This window comes from Lissotriton helveticus, chromosome 7, assembly GCF_964261635.1.
Source record: "Lissotriton helveticus chromosome 7, aLisHel1.1, whole genome shotgun sequence".
NCBI classification, from domain to species: domain Eukaryota; kingdom Metazoa; phylum Chordata; class Amphibia; order Caudata; family Salamandridae; genus Lissotriton; species Lissotriton helveticus.
In genome coordinates this window covers 511217508-511239557 of record NC_136068.1, presented here as the reverse complement: position 1 = coordinate 511239557, position 22050 = coordinate 511217508, and the positions used below count along the sequence as shown (strand labels likewise).

The 22050-nt window shown below is 50.6% G+C and overlaps 1 protein-coding gene across 1 annotated transcript in view; it reads right to left on the bottom strand.

The window, feature by feature from the left end:
- The window catches only part of LOC144768685 (uncharacterized), a 9047330-nt gene that overhangs the window by 1042777 nt on the left and 7982503 nt on the right, over nucleotides 1-22050 (bottom strand). Inside the window, exon 62 of the mRNA XM_078652515.1 lies at nucleotides 14058-14093. Within this exon, the coding sequence (XP_078508641.1) occupies nucleotides 14058-14093 (36 nt within the window). The remainder of the gene's footprint in view (nucleotides 1-14057; nucleotides 14094-22050) is intronic.

The following is a 22050-nucleotide window of genomic DNA, read 5'->3' as shown; positions in this document are numbered from 1 at the left end:
ATTCGGTAAAATTTACCGAATCAATACCTACATACCATTTACCGATTCTGAAATACCAAATCGGTAAAATGTGGTATTTTAGAAACAGTAAATTTGGAATACCTACCTATGGCCCTAGGTCTATTAATTAATGCTCTTCTCTACAAACTTGATCGTTCAAGCCTCTTCCTGGTTGGGGCTGAAGGTGGAGGGGTAATCAGAAAACATGTTTCAGTTTCAATGTCAGCACAGTGAATGCTGGGGCAATCCTTAAATGGAAGGGAATATGGGGCCTATGCTGAACCTCCTTGAGGCAGTATGAGGCAGAGCGAGCTTTGAACTCAGGAGCATGTGAACACCTTCTGGCACCTTCTCCCAGCCCCGCAGGCCTGCACCTGCCAACAGCCCTGCTTTGATCCTTACTCAGACCCATCAGGGATCCACCGTGCCCCCCTCTACCGATCAAGGCTGGATTTGAACATTTTAAACACAAATGAGGCTACCCCACTACTGCTAATGAGTTGGTAATACCCTGCTGGAGGCTGTGCAGTCAGTGTGAAACAGTTGTAACACTGTCTGACAGCTGAGTGGGCTTATGCTCCTGGTGCAGAAGTCTGTGGTTAACCTCATGGTCACCAAGTGAGTCTGTCAGCCTTATACCCTCCTGAGGGCGATAAAAGGAGGACCCTGGAGTTGGCTAGCAATGACCACATGATGAGTTACTCATGCGTACAATGCAATAGTGCTGGGCGGCGGGGGTAAAACTCCCCCACGCGATGGAATCAGAGTTTTTGCAGTACTCCTTGCTCCCAGCAGAGTGCAGAGTTGGCAAAACTCTGCAAACTCCGCCGGCGGAGTGGAGTCCACAGCCCACCCTTACTGAGAAGATAGTATTCAGCGTGGCAAGGCAGCTGTCAGTGATCGAGGTGGAGGCGGCATTGTCAGGGGGCCGCTGGACGAAGTCGTTGGATTTCTACCAGTGGCATAGCTAGCCTTATGGTCCGCCCGTGGCGGCCCCTGCTTTTCCTACCCGCGGCGACCCCATTGAAGAGAGGAGGGGTTGCTAGCGAGAGTCAATTGCCGCCACGCGATGGCATTAATATAGAGAAGGAGGGCTTGACGCCCCCCGGGACAGCATGTAGGAACACGAGGTGGCCGCTGCTCCAAAACTCGTGCCTCCTGGGGCAGACCCCCCCGCCTCCTCCTAGCTATGCCACTGATTTCTACATTCAGGCTTGCTCAATTTTTTAGAAATGGACAAGCTCCAGGGCGATAAAGCTGCAGGCTGTAGCTGACGAGGGCTGTACGGGTCCGCATACCCTTCTGAAGAGGAGCCAGCTGAACTAAGGCCTACTGCCAATGCAGCTTGTGCAGATCGGTGAGCAGGAAGGTCACAGTCTCCTGTCAGCTCTCAGACAAATTATTTTAGTAGAAATGTTCTTACGTCCCAAGTTTTGGCTTTCAGCTGTTTGGTCACTTTTAGTACGACTAAGTGCTGTGAGGTGGACTTGCTAGGAAGGATGATGGAAGTGCTTCTAACTAATCCTTACCTACCTGAGGCCATTTCAACAGTGTGTGGTTAAGGTCATTCTCCACCCTGCCCCTATGCCTCCCCATCAGTTTGGCCAATGACAGGTGGCAACACTGATTCATACGCAAATGGACACCGACATGCATTGAAGCATGATGTTCTGTAACTTGAGAGCTTCTTTGAAAAGAACAAGTTACTTACCTCCGGTAACAATATATCTCTAAGAAACATAGGCTTGTTATAGATTCCTTACCTTAGAATTACCCCCAGCCGTCAGACTGGATCCGGAGAATTTTTTGTCAGCAGTATCCCTGCGCGTCGAATGGGGCATTGGTTGGCTCCGCGTTCGTCGATGGCGTATTGGTTGCGGGATGAGGTTGCGGTAGCTACATAGACCCCGCCCTTGCGCGCTGACGTCAATTCTTATACACGACATTCCACACCAGAATCGCACATCCATGCAAGATACTAACCACTGGTGCACAAACCTAGGGCACCGAAAGGAAGATAGAGGTAGCTGTCATCTCCCTGGTGGAATGGGCTTGCAGTTCTACTGGAGGCTCCTTCTTTGCCAAAGAATATCAAGCTTTGATGCACAAAACCATCCACCTGGAGAAGGTCCGCTTGCGCACGGCCCAACCTTTCTTGGCACCCACGTAGCCAACAAAGAGCTGATCATTGTTTGGTGCGATCCAAATAGAATGAAAGCACATGTTTGGGATCCAGACTGTGGAACCTCTCTTCCTCTTTTGAAGGCTGTGGAGGCAGAAAGAAGGTGGGTTAAGTGATGCGTTGACCAATGTGGAAAGAAGTAACCACCTGGAAGGAAGGTCTAGTTCTGAGGACAGACCTTGTCCGGATGAACAGCCAGAAAAGGAGGCTTGGAAGAAAGAGCTTGGGGCTCACTCACCCTGCACGCCGAGGTGATGGCCACAAGAAAATCCGTTTTCTAAATCAGAAGCCTAAGAGGACAGTTATGTAGTGGCTCAAAGGGAGAACACATAAGATATGTAAGAACCAAGTTCAAATCCCACTAGAGCATTACGAAGGGACTAGGAGGAAAAAAATGAGCAATGCCCTTAAGGAAGCGATTTACAACAGAGGTCTTGAAAAGTAAAGGCTAATCAGGAAGCCTAAGAAAGACTGAAATGGCAGAGAGATAGCCCTTAATAAGGCCCAGAGCAGAGCCCTGCTGGGCCAAAGAAAGAAGAAATAAGTGAACCTCAGAAAGAGGAGAAGAACGGGGATCCACATCCTTTGCTGTGCACCTTGCCACAAATGTGTTCCATCTGCAGGCGTATACCGTCTTAGGGGAGGGATGCCTGGCTGCCAAGATAACATCACAGACTTCGGGAGGAAGGTCAAAATCTGTCAACTGTTGGCGCTCAATCTCGATGCAAGGAGGTGGAGTCTGGAAAGGTTCGGGTGGAGGACCGTCCACTGCTACTGCGACAGAAGATCCTCCGGAAGAGGCAGTTGAATCATAGGATCGATGGCCATGTGCAATAGCTCGAGATGCCAAAATCTTCGTGCCCAATCCGGAGCCACAAGAATGACTTGGGCCCGGTTGTGCTTGATCTTCTTCAGCACTCTGGGCAGAAGTGTTATAGGCAAAAGGCGTATAGAAGATCGCATCTCCCTCGCAATGAAAAACATTGCCTAGAGCAGAGGTCTTCAAACTTTTGTAGGTTGAGCCCCCCAGCTGATTTTTTTTAGATGTTGGGCCCCCCCACTACCTGACAGAAATTTCTGGAATCGACCGCCATGCTCACATTCCGGGCATATCCAGCAAATAATGTTCAATACAATAAGAGTGTTTAGTAAACTGCAGGTTTGTGAGTGAGTGTGGTGAAATGACAGAGGCTTATTACACAGCCTAAAACACCACTTTCCAAGATAAAATGTTCACAAATTGTTTTTACTAAGATGCTTTGTTTTACACATGACAGGGATTGATAATAACACCACCAACATAAATGTGACAGGTGTGCCTGTTTTTCAGAGACAATCAATCTGTGGATGGAATTTTTGCTACTGCCATCCTCAGGTTGTGCTCCACATCCAGTCTTGAACGGTACTTCGTCATTAATACCGCAAGTGCTGAGAACCCAATCTCACATAAATAGGACGAGCTGAAAGGCAAGAGAGTTTTGAAAGCAGTTTCTCCCAAAGCTGAATATTCTGTAGACATTTTCAGTCAAGACAGGGACTGTAAGGGAGACAGTGTTGTCAGATGTTTCGAGCACTCCCTAGCTCAGAGCTGGTACACGAGAAACAAATCTTCTCTAGAAATCATTAACAAACGTTTTAGGCAGCATTATAATGGGGTAATTGCCCACCAACCAGTTATGTATCCGAAGATAGTTGAAAGCCCACAGAGAAGGCGTTGAACAAACACCTAATTGAGAATTCTTAATGGTACGATAAGTTGCTTGCCTGAAGCAGTGGGGGTTTGGGACACGTCAGGCTTATGTTTAAAAAAAATAGCACTAATAATAAATAAATGATGGTGTCTAGTTTACTACAGAGTAATGTTGTCTGACAGACTTTGTGATGGCAGGGACATGTTAGGGATTTTGGGTGCCCTGGGCCAAAACTATTTTGGGGGACCCTGTTTAGTACAGCTTTGAGTTTAATGATTTACTTTCAGCTCTGCCATAGCCTATTTAGCCAGGCTACTAACGGTGCACAGGCACTGTAGTCAAAATTCTAAAAGCTTTTACATCTAATATTCAGAGATAGTGATGTGTTTTCACTGTTGTAACAAAGCAGCAGCCCACTAATTTTACAGTGAATAATATCTGTGATATCCTCCAATTACTCATATGTGACGATCCGCTTGGATGTAACTTTTTTATGGTTAACTTTTTTATGGTTGTTGCATGAAACAAACACATTTCTCTGCAAATAGTAATAGACTCCCTCACATCAATTACATTAAAAAGAAATTAAACAAAACTGTATTTGTAAGAATCTGTTTAGGAATTATTCCAGTCCATCAGTGCAAAAACAGAACTGTCTCTATCAAGGAGCCCCTGGAAGGCTGGATTGCAGTGCATTTAGATGTTTCCTTTTGTAACTTAGGACGAAAACCTTAATGGGACACGACATGCCCATACTTGTGTACAGGGGTGAGTGAGGCGACCATATGAATTTGGGTGCGCATGTTAATGCAGAGTGGGATGAATGAATGTATGGTTAGTGGTGGGCTTATTGGAGTGAGATTGCAGATTGAGCAGTGAGGAGGACAGGTGAGTAAATTGTCATGACTGGAGGTTGAGTAGTGGGCTCGTGTGACTGCGCGGTGAGGTACAGAGTGAACAGCGCTAGTGCATTGTGAGTGCAGAGTGATCACTGTGAGTGGAGGGTAAGTGGGTGAATGGTGTGAGTGCCTTGTGATCGCTGTGAGTGGAGTGATCGCTGTGAGTGCAGAGTGATCGCTGTGAGTGGAGGGTAAGTGGGTGAATGGTGTGAGTGGAGGGTGATCAGTGTGAGCGCATTGTGATCGCTGTGAGTGCAGATTGATCACTGTGAGTGGAGGGTAAGTGGGGGAATGGTGTGAGTGCAGGGTGATCAGTGTGAGCGCATTGTGATCGCTGTGAGTGCAGATTGATCACTGTGAGTGGAGGGTAATGAATGCAGGGTGCATTACCAGACACTTGAAGTAACTCAGCATGTTATTGATGGAAGCGAAGGGTTTATAATGTTTTAAACTATTGCTATTATGGCCGTAACCAGGGATCAGGGTGGAGGAAATAAATAATGTGCTGATCCCTCAACAAACTTCCAGTCTTATGATTAGGGTTGCCAACTCATTATTTTGATGTCACAGATGGTATAAAAATAAGCAGTCACCTAAAGTTGTATTTTCAGCACTTGTCTCAGCATACTTTGAACACCAAATATAAATAGAAAGAACTTTTAATTGTTTTCTAGAGCTGCCTGAATGATCCATGACTGATAATAAAAGGGAATAAAGACAGAAAAATAACATTAAAAATGAATACATACTTCTTAATTATAGCCATATTTAGCAATTTGCAAGCTGTTTAAACAACACATGGTTGGCTGGCATTTTGCGCACCTGCCAGTTTAATTTTAAAATAAACTTTCAGGGACATTTTAGGGATTTTGGGGGCTCTGGGCAAATGTATTTTGGGGGCCCCTGTTCGGACCAGCTTTGATTTTATGATCCAGTCTCAGCTCTTTCATGTCTTCTTTGGTCAAATACTAAATGTGTGTACATCTAATATTCAGGGATAGTGATGTGTGTTTTCAGTATGTAACACAACAGCAGGTCACTAATATTACTGCAAACAATCTCTGTCACACCCTCCCATTTCTCATTTGTGAGGTCCTGTATTGAGCTAAAATAAACTTTTTTAATGGATGCTGCATGACACAAACACATTTTGTCTGCAAAATATCTGTAATAGACTCTTACACATTAAAAATGAATGATAGTAAAGAACAAGTTACTTACCCTCGGTAACGCTTTTTCTGGTAGATACAGTATCTGCCTGTGGATTCCTCACCTTGTGAATATCCCCCTTGCATCAGCAACGTTCGGAATTTTTCTTCGTAGCACGCCGGCGTGGACGACGTCATAGGAGCACAACATCGCGCGCGACTCCGTCTGACGTCACCGACTCCTTATTAGACCCACGTCGGCGTGATGACGTCAGTTCCGCCCTTTTTTCCGTGCCTTCGAGGCACCCGGACGGACCAACGACAGTAAATATACATATATACAGTGTACACAGTACATACAAATCAAAACTACACACAAAATGCATAGCAAAGGAATAAAAAAACAGAATATATAAATACATAAAACCAGGTATAGCAGAGTGGACAACGGGGAGGCGGGTGGGCATGTGAGGAATGCACAGGCAGATACTGTATCTACCAGAAAAAGCGTTACCGAAGGTAAGTAACTTGATCTTCTGATAGATACATCTGCCGTGTGGATTCCTCACCTTGTGAATAGAGTCCCACAGCAGTCCTCACTCCCGGAGGAGGGTGTCCACTCTGTTATACCAGGAAATCTTGGAGGACAGAGCACGCAAAGTGGCCGTCCCTCCTCACCTCGGTATCCAAGCAGTAATGCTTTGCAAAAGTGTGGAGGGAGGCCCAAGTCGCGGCTCTGCAAATGTCCTCAACAGAAACACCTCTAGACAAAACAGATGTTGCAGACTTTGCTCTAGTTGAATGTGCTCTAATACCCTCAGGAGGGTCCTTACCCGCCAGGGAGTAGCAAATCTTGATGCACAGGATTATCCATCTGGAAAGTGTGCGCTTGTGTACCACTCTGCCCTTCTTGCAGCCAGCAAAACCCACGAAGAGCTGATCATCAATACGATAGTCTTTAGTCCTATCAAGATAGAAACTAACTGCTCTCTTAGGGTCCAAGCGATGAAGCCTCTCCTCCTCCTTGGAAGCGTGAGGGGGAGGATAAAAAGTAGGAAGGGTAATGGATTGTCCTAGATGGAAGGGAGTTACCACCTTAGGCAGAAAAGCAGCCCTGGTCCTGAGAACCATTCTTTCAGCATGAATGGTCAAGAATGGGAGCTTGGAACTAAGAGCCTGAAGCTCGTGAGAGGAGAGGTGGAGAAGGTCTGTGTACCACACCCTTCTTGGCCAATCCGGGGCGATCAATATGACTTGGGCCCGGTCCTGGAGAATCTTCCTCAGAACCCAAGGAATCAAGGGTATGGGAGGAAACGCGTAAAGGAGTTGCGTGTCCCAACTCAACTGAAACGCGTCCCCCAAGGCTCCTTGCATCGGATACTGGAGACTGCAGAATGACAGGCAGTGAGCATTCTCGTGAGTGGCAAACAGGTCCACCTGAGGAGTCCCCCACATCTGAAAGATGTCGCGAACCACCTTCGGGTGAAGCCTCCACTCGTGGTCGGCAGAGAACTGCCGACTGAGACTGTCTGCACGAACGTTCAGAACTCCGGCCAGATGATTTGCCATCAGACAAATCTGATGATCCTGAACCCAGGACCAGAGACGCAGAGCCTCTCTGCAGAGACACTGCGAACCTACTCCTCCCTGCTTGTTGATGTACCACATCGCGGTCGTGTTGTCCGTCAGGACCTGAACCGACTAACCGCGAAGGGAAGGGAGGAAGGCCTTGAGTGCCAGACGTATCGCCCGCAATTCCAAAAGATTGATGTGAAGCAACCTTTCCTCTGGAGACCAAAGACCCTTGACCTCCAGGTCCCCCAGATGAGCACCCCACCCGAGAGTGGATGCATCCGTTATTACCGTGGCCACCAAAGGAGGAAGTTGAAAAGGCTTTTCTTGCAACAGATTGCCTTCCACGTTCCACCAAGACAGATCCGCTGCAGCTTCTCTGGAGATCCTCACTGACTACCTGAGATCTCCGTTGTGCTGATACCACTGCCTGCGGAGGCACCACTGGAGTGCCCTCATGTGCCAGCGTGCATGGTTGACCAACAGAATACAAGAAGCCATCAGACCGAGCAGGAGAAGAACCTTCAGGACTGGAACGACCGCTCCATTGTAAAATAAAGGAATCATTTCCTGTATGTCGCGAATCCTTTGAGGTGGAGGGAATGCACGACATACAGTAGTGTCCAGTACCGCACCTATGAACAGGTTGCGCAGGGAGGGCACCAGGTGAGATTTGGGTACATTTATCGAAAAACCCAACCTGTGAAACAACTGAGTTGTCTTGTGCAGATGATGAAGCACATTCTCCGGCGACTCCGCTTTGATCAGCCAATCGTCTAGATAGGGGAACACAGGAATCCCCGATCTTCTGAGAAGCGCAGCCACCACTGCCATCACCTTGGTGAAAACTCGAGGCGCAGTAGTAAGTCCAAACGGAAGGACCGCAAACTGGTAGTGCTGCGATCCCAACATAAAACGGAGATACTTTCTGTGCGACTTCAGAATGGGGATGTGAAAATACGCATCCTGCAAGTCGTTCGACACCATCCAGTCCTCTTCCATCAGCGCCTGAAGAACCTGTGCAAGTGCGAGCATTTTGAACTTCTCCTGCTTGAGATAGAGTTTCAAAATCCTGAGGTCCAGGATTGGCCGAAGCCTGCCATCTTTCTTGGGATCAGGAAATACCGGGAGTAGCACCCCTGACTCCTTTCCTGCTCTGGAACCACCTCTATTGTACCTTTTCAGAACAGTGCCAGGACTTCTTCCTGCAAGAGAAGCAGGTGGTCCTCCGAACAATAACCTTGGCAAGGAGGGTAATTGGGAGGGAACTCCTGAAAAGGAAGTGCATACCCATTTTCTACGAGATTGAGAACCCAAAGATCTGATGTAACCGATTCCCAATCCCGTAGAAAATGAGTAAGCCGACCCCCTACCGGACCCACATGATCCGGAATGGGGGATCTAGGGTTGCTTTGCTGCTGCGGTGGGGGTTGATTGTTAGAGGAGGAAGTAGAGGATTAGGAGGCTTGGCGTCCTTGAGCACGACCCCTTTGTTTACCCTTGTATGATCTATGCAAAGGGTTCTGCTGCTGCTGCTGCAGCAGCTGGCCTTGTTTATAGGAACGAAAAGTGGATCTACCAAATCTCCTAAACTTCAGAGTGGCAGAACCTCTAGCCTGCAGGCCCAAAGACCTTGCCGTAGCCGGGCTATCTTTGAACCTCTCCAAGGCTACATCTGCTTTCTTCCCAAAGAGGCCTGTTCCGTCAAATGGCAAGTCCAATAAAGTAGATTGCACGTCCGCTGAAAATTCAGAAGATTTCAGCCATGCGGCCCTTCTCGTGGCAAAAGTAGAGCCCATTATCCTGGCCACAGAGTCCGCCGTGTCCATGCCACTCTGAATTACTAAGCGGGCTGCAGCTTGAGTATCAGAGACTACCTCATTGAAGTTCTTTCTATCCTCCTCTGGAAGCTTAGTTGACAACTGTTTCACAGAGTCCATCAATGCATCAACATATCTCCCTAGCAGGCAAGTAGCATTGGTAGATTTTAGAGCCATGCTACCTGAGGAGAAAATCTTTTTTGCAGACTGGTCCAATTGTTTAGAGTCTTTATCTGCTGGCACCTGAGGAAAAGAACCTGCAAACCTATTGGAACAAGTGGCATGCACAACCAGACTTTCCGGAGAAGGATGTGAAGAGAGAAACTCAGGGTCACCAGGTGCCACCCTATAACGCCTTGCCACCAACCTGGAAACCGCAGGAGCAGTCAAAGGTCTCTTCCAGACCTCCATTATTGGCTCAGTCAAAGCCTCAGTGAATGGGAGTGTAGGCTCTATTACAGAAGAAGGCAAATGCAAAACTTCCGTGAGGATGTTAGGCTTGTACTCAACAGTAGGTAAAGTCAGATTGAGCAGATCCGCAGCCTTCCTAATTACAACATGGTAGGGTGCCACGTCCTTAGGTGGTGCATCAGAAACTGATGGCAAACCCCACTCAGGAGAGAGTTCCAGGCCACCAGCACTATGCAGGTCCTCAAAACAGTCCCCTTGATCCAGAAGTTCTCCTTCCTCTACTTCAGGATCTTCATACTCTTTTTCCTCCAAGAGGCGCTGAGCTCTGTGCCTCGACCACTCCAATCGAACCGAAGTCGACGGATCCGGTAAAGACTCCGACGGAGCCGGAACCGGCGTTGAACGAGAAGCCGGCACAGCTGGAGGACGAGATTCTCGAACGGGCGTGGCACCTCGATCCAAATCACGAGGTCGTTCCGGAGCCGGCGAAGCCGTGTGTGGAGTCGACGACCTCGGAGGCGCCGTACCGAGCCAAGGTGTAAAAGGCATCGGCATAAACGGCATAAAAGGTGCCAGAATGTAAGCTTGAGGGATGCCCAAGTTATAAGACAATGGACCCATGGGACCAGCCGGTACACCAGTGGGGTACATTGGCCTCGCATAAATGCCAAACATAGCATTAAGGAAATGCGAGGGGTCCTGACCAGGACCAGGAAAGGGAGGGTACGAACCCATCGGCTGCTCCGAAGGAGGCTGCTCCGGCATCGGTTCATCTTGGCCCTCTTGATTCTCAGGGTCTTCCACCAGAGTCGGAGCCCGAGGAATCTCCCCATCTCCTTCATGCTCCGAAGAATGGCGCGACTCCGGATCCGGTTCTTGCTCCGGAACCGGGGAACCTCCAAGAGATTGCATAGGAGAAGGAGACACAAAGTCTTTGTGATGTTTTCGAGACTTCCTCTTCGAACCCGAAGACTCTTTACCAGAGTGATGTCTTGAGCTATGCTTCCTCCTCTTGTGCTTCTTCTTCGAGGAGCCCGAAGCATAACCCGAAGCCGACTTCGATCCAGACCTCGACCTCTCTCTGGACCTCGACCTCACTCTGGATCTCGACCTCGAAGCCGATCTCGACCTCGACTTCGATCGCGACTTCTGCCTCGACCTCGAACGTCTAGACGTCGACCTCGAAGACCTTCCAGCCTCTCTTCCTTTCACCTTCGCAAGCAGAAGCTTAGCCTCCCGCTCTCGTAAAGCCTTGAAGCAGGATCGACAGTTTTTAACATCATGCTCCGACCCAAGACACCACAAACAATCGCCATGCGGATCGGTAATAGACATCATATGGGCACACGATCCGCACTGCTTGAACCCCTTCTTCCTCGACGACATCCTCGACGAAGAAGAGACACTCGACAGAGAAATAGTAACACAAAATAGCAACAAGTTACTATCTGAATCACAGAAGATTCCAGAAACCGTTAGCGTCGACGATGCAGAAAAAAGGGAACTGACGTCATCACGCCGATGTGGGTCTAATAAGGAGTCGGTGACGTCAGACGGAGTCGCGCGCGATGCCGTGCTCCTATGACGTCATCCACGCCGGCGCGCTACAAAGAATTTTCCGAACGTTGCTGACGCAAGGGGGATATTCACAAGGTGAGGAATCCACAAGGCAGAAGTATCTATCAGAAAGGCAAGACTAGGAAGGTTTGGAGTCTGCTGCAGAGGGGGATGTGGTGGACAGGCCCGTACGCTGGGCCCTAGAATCACGGCGGTGGTACCCGGCCACGCTGGAGATGCATAACTTGCACCAGCCTGTGGCTCTGGGCGGAACATGGCGGGGCACCCCCTCCGTAGCCACGAAAGGGGCGAAAAGCCGACTGCGCAGGGCAGGTGGTGGAGAGGCACAAGGAACTGGCCATAGCCGGTGAGTCTTTAAAGCGCTCCAGCACGTTGTCTGCCTTGTCACCAAATAGGCGACGGCCATCAAAGGGCATGTCCATAAGAGTGGCTGGACATCCCCTGAAAAACCATTTGACCTCAACCAGACAAAGTGTCGAAAGGCTACAGACGTGGAAATTGTCCTACCTAGTAAGTCGGCGGTATCGAGCCTACATAGTATGCTAAATTTTGCTGCGTCTCTCCCTTCGTCGACTGCACGGGAGAGTACGTCCCGAGCCCCCTCCAGGTACTGGGTCAGCACTTGCACTACCGTATCCCACACGGAGTGGGTGTAATGGCCCAATAGACATGGAGTGTTTATCGACCGCAGTCCCAAGCTGGTAAAAAACATCTTCTTCCCAAGATGGTCCAGCTTTTTGGATTTCCTACCGTAGGGAATGCACCCTTGGAGGTGGAGGCTTGGACCACCAAGCTCTTTGGGGTGGGGTGTTGGGAGAGGAAAGTGGGGTCACCCAAGGCCGGACGGCAGTGTCGGGCAACCAACCTATCCACAGGAACCCCTGTGTTGGGCCTGGACCAGGTGCCCAAAAGGATGTCTGTCAGGGTTTCATTAAATGTGAGCAAGGGCTCCGAAGAGCTCGCTGCCGACTGAAGCACCTTTTTCAGGAGGTTAGTCCTGACTGCCACCGTAGGTAGCTCGAGGCTGAGAGCCTCGGCCCCACTACACAAAACCACTGCGTAAGATTTTCCCTATTCCGTAGCTACGGTAGGTGGAGACAACATTCCAAGGTCTGATGGAGTATCCAGACCACTGGCTTACTCCAGTTCCTCTCTCCAGTTGGGTTCATAGCCTAACTGGTCAGTTAAAGGGTCTCCAGACCCCTCACAGTCCTCCTCACACTCCTCTGGCTGCCAATCTGGTCTAAAAGAGCCAAGGTAGAACAAGGGCACAAAAGTACCCATGGATCCCGGACCCGGTGACGGTCGACGCCGGTCTGGCTCAGTGTCTACATCGGGATGGAGGCTGGGGTTGACGCCAGCTGGGAACACAACCGGCATCGGCTGCAGATGTTGTGCCGGTGGAATCGGTGCTGGGGAAGGATTAATGAGGTTACCAGCACTGATGCGGATCCAGGCCTGGATCCAAGGGGACCCTGCGGTGCCAGGCCATGGGCATTGAAGGCCCTGGGCCCCCAGCCGAGTCAATGGGCCCAAAGGCACGGGAGCGGGCTGCTCAAAGATGGCATGCATCGCTTCATAAAATTGACGAAGCTGGGCAGGGGTCGCTCCAGGTCCCGGGAAGGGAGGGAACCCCAGAGTCAGTCCTTCGGGCTCTGCACGTGGAACCGCAGGAAGGGCGCCACCCGCATCCCTCGTCGTGTCGGCCGACGGATGGGAAGAAGTCGAAGAGCGACAATGCTTCTTTGACTTCTTCTTGTGCTTTGACTCACCTGACCCCGAGTGCACAGTTTTGGAAGAAGAGTATTGATGATGACACAGCGACTGGTCCCCCGACCTCCAACGCGACCAGGACCTCGAACGGTGCGGAGCTGACTGCCAGACCTCGAGAAACTTTCGGAACCGCTCCCGCAAAGACTTCATATTCATGGTCTGGCAGTCGAAGCACGACTTGGGGTCATGGTCGCGCTCCAGGCAAACAGGCACATGCTGTGTGGATCCGTCACCGACATCAGCCGGCTACGGGAACCGCAAGCCTTGAAACGGGGCACCTCTGACGTGCACCAGGAGTAGAAGACTCAAAAACAGTGTTGACAAAAGTCTACAAAAAGTCAGTCAAAAAGTGACTGGAGATACCGCTCTCTCCGGATCTGCGCTGGCTGGCGAGGAAAAAGAAAGAACTGACATCCGCATGCGAGGGTGGCATCATTGTAGCTACCGCAACGTCATCCCGGCAACCACGACACCAAAGACGAATGCGGAGCCAACCGACGGCACCTTTCGACGTGCAGGGGTACTGCTGCCGAAATTTTTTCCAGATCCAGTCTGATGCCTGGGGGTAATTCTAAGGTACGGTATCTCTAACTAATTGTTTCTTTCAGATGCTGGAATCTATGAAGCCTACTGCAATTTTCTGCTACAATTTTACTTTTCTCATACCATTTCAATAATTTCCCTTCATTTGCTAAAGTACCCCTATGAAAATATGAATACTATGATATAAAAATCAAGCAAGATACACTTAAGAATGCTGATTCACGTGAAGCATTGGAATAAGAAGTGTCTTTTTTGCATCAGAAATTCTAACAACGTTCTGTACCTGCCTATCCTGGGTGTGTGAATCAACACAGAGCACACACTTTAATTCAAATGTAAAAAAACAAAACTGCAAAAAATGTGTTGACTTCTCTACTCAGGGTGCGTAAACCTTCTTAGAGTATTTCAAATGTGTTATAGGAAAGAGGAGCCTTTCTTACCAGAAAGAGAAGTGGATAGTCTGAATCCCTGTAAACCTGAGGATAAAATGAATAATACTAAGTTAGGACGAATTCTACAAGCAAGCAGAAGAGACAAATTATTAAATGAACAACTTAGGAAACAGAAGGCTGTTATTCAATGGCGGACACAGCAATGCACTACAGAACAATTTACTTACCTTTGGTAACGCTGTTTCTGGATGATAATCTTTCTAACCACAAAATCCTCACCTTTAGAATACCCATAAGAGCCAGACCTGATCTGAAGAATTATTTCAGTAATAGTTATAGATTCCTAACCTTGGAATTTTTCTTCAGTAGTACTCCTGCGTGTCGGCAGGGTGGCTTCAGTCGACTCTGTGTTTGTTGTTGGTGTCGTGATTGCCAGAATGACGTCAGTTCTTTACACGACATTCCACGCCAGAAGCCAGAGCCATGCAAGACACTGACAACTGGTGCACAAAGTTATGGCCCTGAAAGGGAGTCCCTTACCCTAGAAGTCAGTTGTCAGAACAAGGAGGATGGGTGGGGCGGTCAGGGATCTATATGTAATGTGTGTCTCTTACAGATATATTGTTACCAAAGGTAAGTAACTTGTTCATCTGAAGCACACGTTACTACTTGTGTAACAATATATCTGTAAGAGACATTAGTTCGTGATAGATTCCTTACCTTAGAAGGTGACCAGGCATCAGACTGGATCCGGAAAGTTTTGCTTAGCAGTACCCCTGCGCGTCGGAAAGTGGAGTCGTGCGGCCCGTGTCCATCACTGGTGTCGTGAGCGCCGAGATGACATCACGGAGACTACTTAGGCGTCACCAATGCGCCCTGACATTGCACAAGTTACTTACCTTCGGTAACAATATTTCTGTAAGAAACAGTAGTTAGTGTTAGATTCCTTACCTTAGAATATCCCCAGGCGACAGACTGGATCCGGAAAGGTTTCATCAGCAGTACCCCTGAGCGTCGCTAGGCGTCGTCTGCGGCTCCGCGTCTGTCGTCGGCATCGTGATCGCCGGGATGACGTCGTCGGAGTTATTAGACACCGCCCTTGCGCGCTGACGTCAGTTCTATACATAGCTTTCCGTGCCAGGAATGCAGAACCATGATAGAAACCGACACTGGTACCATGAAAATAGGGCCCTGAAAGGGATGTCCTTAATCCTAGATATCGGTTCGCAGAGCGGGGAGGATGGGTGGGACGGTAAGGTATCTAACACTAACTACTGTTTCTTACAGATATATCTTTACCGAAGGTAAGTAACTTGTGCATCTGAAAGAAACAGGTTAGTGTTAGATTCCTTACCTTAGAATAGATAACCCAGCAATACCAACCCTGGTGGTGGGTCTGCGAACCAAGATCACACCAGAAAGTCCTGGAGAACGGAACGGCCGAAAAAGCCATCTCTCCGGACTTGACTGTCCAGGCAGTAGTGTCTAGCAAACGTGTGCAGCGAGCCCCACGTAGCTGCCTGACAGATGTCCTGCAAGGGAACTCCCCGACCCAGGGCAGTAGTAACCGCCGTGGCCCGAGTGGAATGGGTGCGCAGCCCAACAAGAGGCTCCTTTTTTTGCCAAGGAGTAACAAACCTTGACACTCAAGACGACCCACCGAGAGATGGTCCTCTTGTGCACCGCCCATCCCTTCTTTGCGTCCACGTAACCCACAAAGAGCTGATCGTCTACCCGGAACTGGCGTGTGCGGTCCAGATAGAATGAGATTGCACGTTTTGGGTCCAGACGTTGGAGCCTTTCTTCCTCTTTCGAGGGATGCAGAGGCAGACCGAAGATATGTAAGGTGATGGACTGCCCGATATGAAAGGCTGTGAACACCTTGGGCAGGAAAGAAGGAGGATTCCTTAGAAAAACATTGTCCGGATGGACAGCGAGGAAAGGAGGTTTAGAAGATAGAGCCTGGAGCTCACTCACTCTCCTGGCAACCAGAAATGCAGTCTTAAGAGTCAGAAGACGAAGAAGACACTTATGAAGTGGCTCAAAGGGAGCGCACATCAGATACGTTAGAACAAGATTCAAGTCCCACTGAGGCATCACGAAGGGAACAGGAGGGAACATATGCATGATGCCTTTCAAGAATATATTTACAACAGGGGACTTGAAAAGAGAAGGCTGATCAGGAAGCCTTAAGAAGGCTGAAATGGCCGAGAGGTAGCCCTTGAGAGTGCCCAGAGCAGAGCCCTGCTGGGCAAGAGAAAGAAGGAAGAGGAGAAGCTCTGAAAGAGGAGCAGAGAGTGGATCCACAGCCTTTGCTGTGCACCATGCCACAAATGTATTCCACCTGCAGTCGTATAACGTTTTTGTGGAGAGACGCCTGGCTGGCAGAATCACATCACAAACTTTAGGAGGCAAGTCAAATGGGCTCAACTGCCGCCGCTCAATCTCCACGCATGTAGGTGGAGACTGGACAGGTTCGGGTGGAGGACCGTTCCCTGCTGCTGCGACAGAAGGTCCTCCTGAAGAAGCAGACTAATCGGAGGATCGATTGACATGCTGAGTAGCTCCGGATACCAGTATCTTCGTGCCCAGTCCGGAGTCACAAGGATGACTTGGGCCCGGTCTCGCCTGATCTTCTTCAGCACTCTGGGCAGAAGTAGTATAGGCGGGAAGGCGTACAACAGACTGCAACTCCACTCTCGATGAAAGGCGTCGCCGAGCAAGTGCTGCCTTCGAAATTCCAACGTGCAGAACTGATGACATTGAGCGTTCTCTTCGGTGGCGAATAGATCTAACCATGGCTCATCCCCACTGCCAAAAGAGACCTTGAGCCACGTCCGAGTTCAGACGCCATTCGTGATCCATCAAGCACAGGTGGCTGAGTTCGTCCGCCCTGGCGATCAGGGAACCTGCCAGGTGTTGAACCACCAGGGTAATGCCCTGGTGTTCCAGCCATGTCCAGAGGCGCAGAGCCTCCTGACAGAGGGTCCACGACCCCATCCTGCCCTGTTTGTTGCAGTACCACATTGTGGTGGTGTTGTCTGTGAACACCTGCACTACACTTCCCTGGACAGAGGGAAGGAATGCCTTACGTGCAAGTCAGATCGCTCGCAGCTCCAGAAGGTTGATATGGAGCCGGGACTCCACCGGAGGAGACCAGAGTCCTCTGATCTCCCTCTCTCCCATGTGGCCCCCCAACCCAGGAGGGATGCATCTGTCACCACTACGTGCTCCGGTTGGGAAAGGGAGAGAGATCAGCCGCTGACCCAATCACGGTTCGTGAGCCACCACTGCAACTGGCTCGCAGTGCCCTCCGCGATCAGGACATGGTTGGACAGTTTGCCCTGAAGCTGTGCCCACTGAAACTTCAGGTCCCACTGCAGAGCCCGCATCCACCACCTGGCGTGATGCACCAGAAGGATACAGGAGGCCATCAGCCCCAGGAGCCGCAGCGTCAACCTGACCGAGACTCGGGATGAAGGCTGAAAGATCGGAATCAGAGCCTGAATATCCCAAACCAGCTGTACGGGGGGATAAAGCCAAATATGCGCTGAGTCTAGACCCGCTCCGATGAATAGGAGCTTCTGAGAGGGGCACAGGTGTGACTTCGGCACGTTGATGGAGAACCTCAGCGAGTGCAGGAGGTCGGCCGTAGTCTGGAGGTGGAAGATGACTGTCTGAAGCGAGCCTGCCTTTGACAACCAATCGTCAAGGTAGGGGAAGACTGAAACCCCTTGTAGGAAGGTGGATATCTGACTATGGTTACCCCCTACTTTTTGCCTAGTTTTTTGCTGGTTTTTTGACTTAGTTGGCCTGGGATCCTGCTATTCAGGACCCCAGGCTTCCTGCTCTCTCTGTTAAAATGGACTCCATGTACCCTAGATACATATCTAATTGGATACTGAGTCACCTTATCAGTCCCTGTACAGTGTACCTTAGGTACCCAGGGCATAGGTGTACCCAGGGCCTACCAGGGGCTGCAGCATGTGTTATGCCACCCCTGGCTGGCCATCCAAACTGACACAACTGGCTGCTAAGACAGCTGGGGCAAGGTGGTGTAATCACCCTTTGCTATAGATATAGTATACCTATATCTAACCCCAAAATGGACACATATATTCCTATCAGTCACTCCTATGGCAGGCCTTATCAATCCTGAAGGCAAAGTGCTTGGAATTATGTGAGATGGTGCTCTGGCATGAGCTGAGCCCGTCTGCAGCTTGCGGAACCAAGTCCTAATAGCTGTTCCATGATAACGCTATACCATATACTCTTAAGTTCATGATAATCCTCGCGGTTGAATGCTAACTTTGGTATAGCATTATCAAAACATGTCGAGTAAGGTGTCATACGAATTGGAATACTACCCCCTCTCCAATTCTGTCGACGGGGGTAGCCTTCCACCCTTCTAGAGGGACACGACATGTATGTAACTGTGAACCCCGGTTAAAGTTAACTCGAGCCTTGGCATCACAAAATGGATGCTGTCACCACAGACACAAGTCTGACCTCCTGCTGCTGGGAGTCCTTCCAGCGAGAGAGGCTTGGACAAAGGGTTTCCTGCCTTGGGAGGTACTAGCACCACCCCAGACAGGATTTTGTGTATTGGGTAGGACAGGCCTGAAAGGAATGAGACATGCCTGGGGCACACAAGGTGTCCTGTGCATACACATGTTCAAACCAGTTGCTGGGGCATCCCTGCCCCAGCTCTGGCACGAAACTGGACAAAAGATAGGGGGTGTAACCACCCCCCTTCCTGGTCCCACCCATAGGAGGGACCTAGTTGTAGTACAGCCCTCTTTAGCAGGATAAAGGTAGGAGCTGGTCCCATTCCAAATTAGATTAATCCTGAACTGAAATTCTACAAGAAGAAACTCTGGACTTCGACTTTCTACAACAGAAGACTGAAGAAATATCCCTTGTGGGCAAGGAGTGTCCACCCTGCAACTGCAGGCACCATCAAGCGTCCAGCGGCTTCACTTTGTCATCTTCCCTCGAGGATCCAGACTTCAGAGCCCGGCGAGACCCGGATTCCCAGACCTCTCCGACCTCAACTCACATCTGCAGCACAGCTGAGATCCGTGGGTGCAACGAGACACGTGGGACCGGCCATCTTGGAGTAACTGCACTTCGCTTCCAGCACGACTTCTGAGGTAAACTCGACCAAGTGCTTTGGGGATTGTGAAGCCCCAGCCCCGAGCAGCTCCTGCACCGAAGATCAGCCCTCCAGCCTCCACGAGATCTGCATGGGGCCCTTCTGCTTGTTTGCTGCTCGATGCGTTGTCTGGTCACTTGCCGGCTGGCTAGTGACCTTCTAGACGACGAACTTTGAAAACTACACTGCTGGTCTGGTTGCTCCAGACTGGCCCTTGCTCCCTTCCAAAAGAGGAGCACCCTGGACCCTCCTGGTCCACTCCAGACGCCGTTTCCCCATACCGCGTGGGTTGCCTTTGCCAAGGCTTGTTGACTCCAAATCCAGACCCGACACCGCCGACAGTGAGAGCCTGCGTGGGACAGCTCGTGCCTCCATTCTGGTCATCAAAGACACCTCCTGGTCCACGTGGCTGCAGAGACAAGCGTCCATTCTTCACCTGATCGCGACAACGACATCTGGTTCCTTCCTGGTTCCACTCCAGTCACTGGCTAGTGACTGTGAACATTGTCCCCTCTGCTTTCAGGTCTTCAGCATCTCTGATCCACCCTTGGATCACACCGGACATCTACTTCCTGGTAGCCTGCAGCATCTTTTCTTTCAGGCTCCATAGACTTCAACGCAGAAACCCGAACGACTTCGCACCTATGCACCCGCAGCTCGTGGGTGAGGTAACAAGAGCATTTTGGTGCTCAAGGGTAGCTTGACTCCCCTAGTGTCTAGATTCACAGTCGTTTTAGTCCTAACTAGTCAGGATTGTCCGTACTCACCTTTTTCTTGAACTGTACTGTCCAAAGACATTGTTACGCATCTCGCGTGTGAGTTCACACTCTGCACACGCGTTCCGTGGGCCGCCTATTACATAAAGAGTTCAGAGGTGTTTGTTATTAATAAATAGACCCACCTGTGAGTTGCAGTGGTGTTGTGGAGGTTGCGAGCGTCCTGTTGATCCTGGGACTGACTCCTGTGTTGCTGCCGCTGCCCCTCGCCGCACCCGCTCCGCGGGCGCCGCTTCGCGGCTTCAGGAAGTGGGAAGCTGTCCCCTAAGCGCTGGGCTCTTGGAGGCGCTTGGGGAAAACATCGCGTTGGCGCTCTAGCAGGGACTCGGAGGTCCAGGAGTCCCTGCTCTCCCAGGTGCGATAGCGGACGCGCCCACCACCTGACACGCCCCCGGCCTGGCCAGTGAGAAAAGGCGCGTGTCTCCTCCTGTTCCTGGGACCCACCTGTGAGTTGCAGTGGTGTTGTGGAGGTTGCGAGCGTCCTGTTGATCCTGGGACTGACTCCTGTGTTGCTGCCGCTGCCCCTCGCCGCACCCGCTCCGCGGGCGCCGCTTCGCGGCTTCAGGAAGTGGGAAGCTGTCCCCTAAGCGCTGGGCTCTTGGAGGCGCTTGGGGAAAACATCGCGTTGGCGCTCTAGCAGGGACTCGGAGGTCCAGGAGTCCCTGCTCTCCCAGGTGCGATAGCGGACGCGCCCACCACCTGACACGCCCCCCGCCTGGCCAGTGAGAAAAGGCGCGTGTCTCCTCCTGTTCCTGGGACCCACCTGTGAGTTGCAGTGGTGTTGTGGAGGTTGCGAGCATCCTGTTGATCCTGGGACTGACTCCTGTGTTGCTGCCGCTGCCCCTCGCCGCACCCGCTCCGCGGGCGCCGCTTCGCGGCTTCAGGAAGTAGGAAGCTGTCCCCTAAGCGCTGGGCTCTTGGAGGCGCTTGGGGAAAACATCGCGTTGGCGCTCTAGCAGGGACTCGGAGGTCCAGGAGTCCCTGCTCTCCCAGGTGCGATAGCGGATGCGCCCACCACCTGACACGCCCCCCGCCTGCAACGTGCTAATGTAATACCCTGCTAGGCGCTCAGCGGGACGCGAGCGGGATGCCGAGCGAAGCCCGAGCAAAGGGCGGGCAGTCTGTGGCAGTCAGGGGCAGGCAGAGGCTGGGCTGGGCCACGTCCTTTTCCACTCCAACATCAGTGCTTTGACGGTGTGTGTGAGGCCCCGTGGTGTTCTCTACAAACATGCCCACCCGCTCTGGAAAACCTCTCCGGAGTGAAGGTGAGAGAGGAGCTATTGCCGGGAGCCCCGTTATTGGAACCATGGACCGTTTTATTACCAGGGTGGCGGCTGTAATTGAAAAGGAAATCGCCATATCTGAGCGGCGCCTATCAGAGGTTTACCTCCCTGCAAGACGTTCTTCCCTAGGGGCTGCTGCTCAGGCGTTCACACCGGCCAGTGAGCGGGTTTACTCTGTTTCTTCCCCTGGCGTTGCTGGAGATTCTATAGACCCCCCCCCAGTTGCTCGAAATAGGGCAAAATACAGATAGGCTGGAACTACTGGCCACGCTTCTCCCCAGTGGCACTGAGGAAGAGGATGGTCTTAGTAAAGCATTGTCACCAGCATCACCTAAACCCTTAAACGTAACCAACAGCCAGCCTCTATCACCAATATTGTCCACCCCAATCATAGAAATATCAGATGAGGTGACAGAAGGGGTGTCCTCTAGTATTTAAACTCCCGAAACTAGGCTGGTTAAAAGTTTTGTAAACAAAAAGGTAGGAAAACATAAAAAGGGTAGGTTGGTGAGACAGGCTGCTCTTTACCAAAGAGCAAAAAAAACATCTGGACCTGGTGTGAAAAACCCAAGGGGCCTGTCAATAGAGAATAAAGCTGATACAGAGGGGGATGTTGTGGTCTCTCCTGAGGGGCCACTCATAAATGATAACTCCGCTAATCTTTCCAATGCTTCCAAGCCCACTAAACCGGTAACTATCGAAAATATCCTGGAGAACGTAAATAGTCTCTTGATGCCCCTACTAATACAGGTTAAGGAATTGGGGGCGAGGATAGATAAACTTGAACAATCAACCCTTGACGGGTTCCATTCACTGAAAACTACATT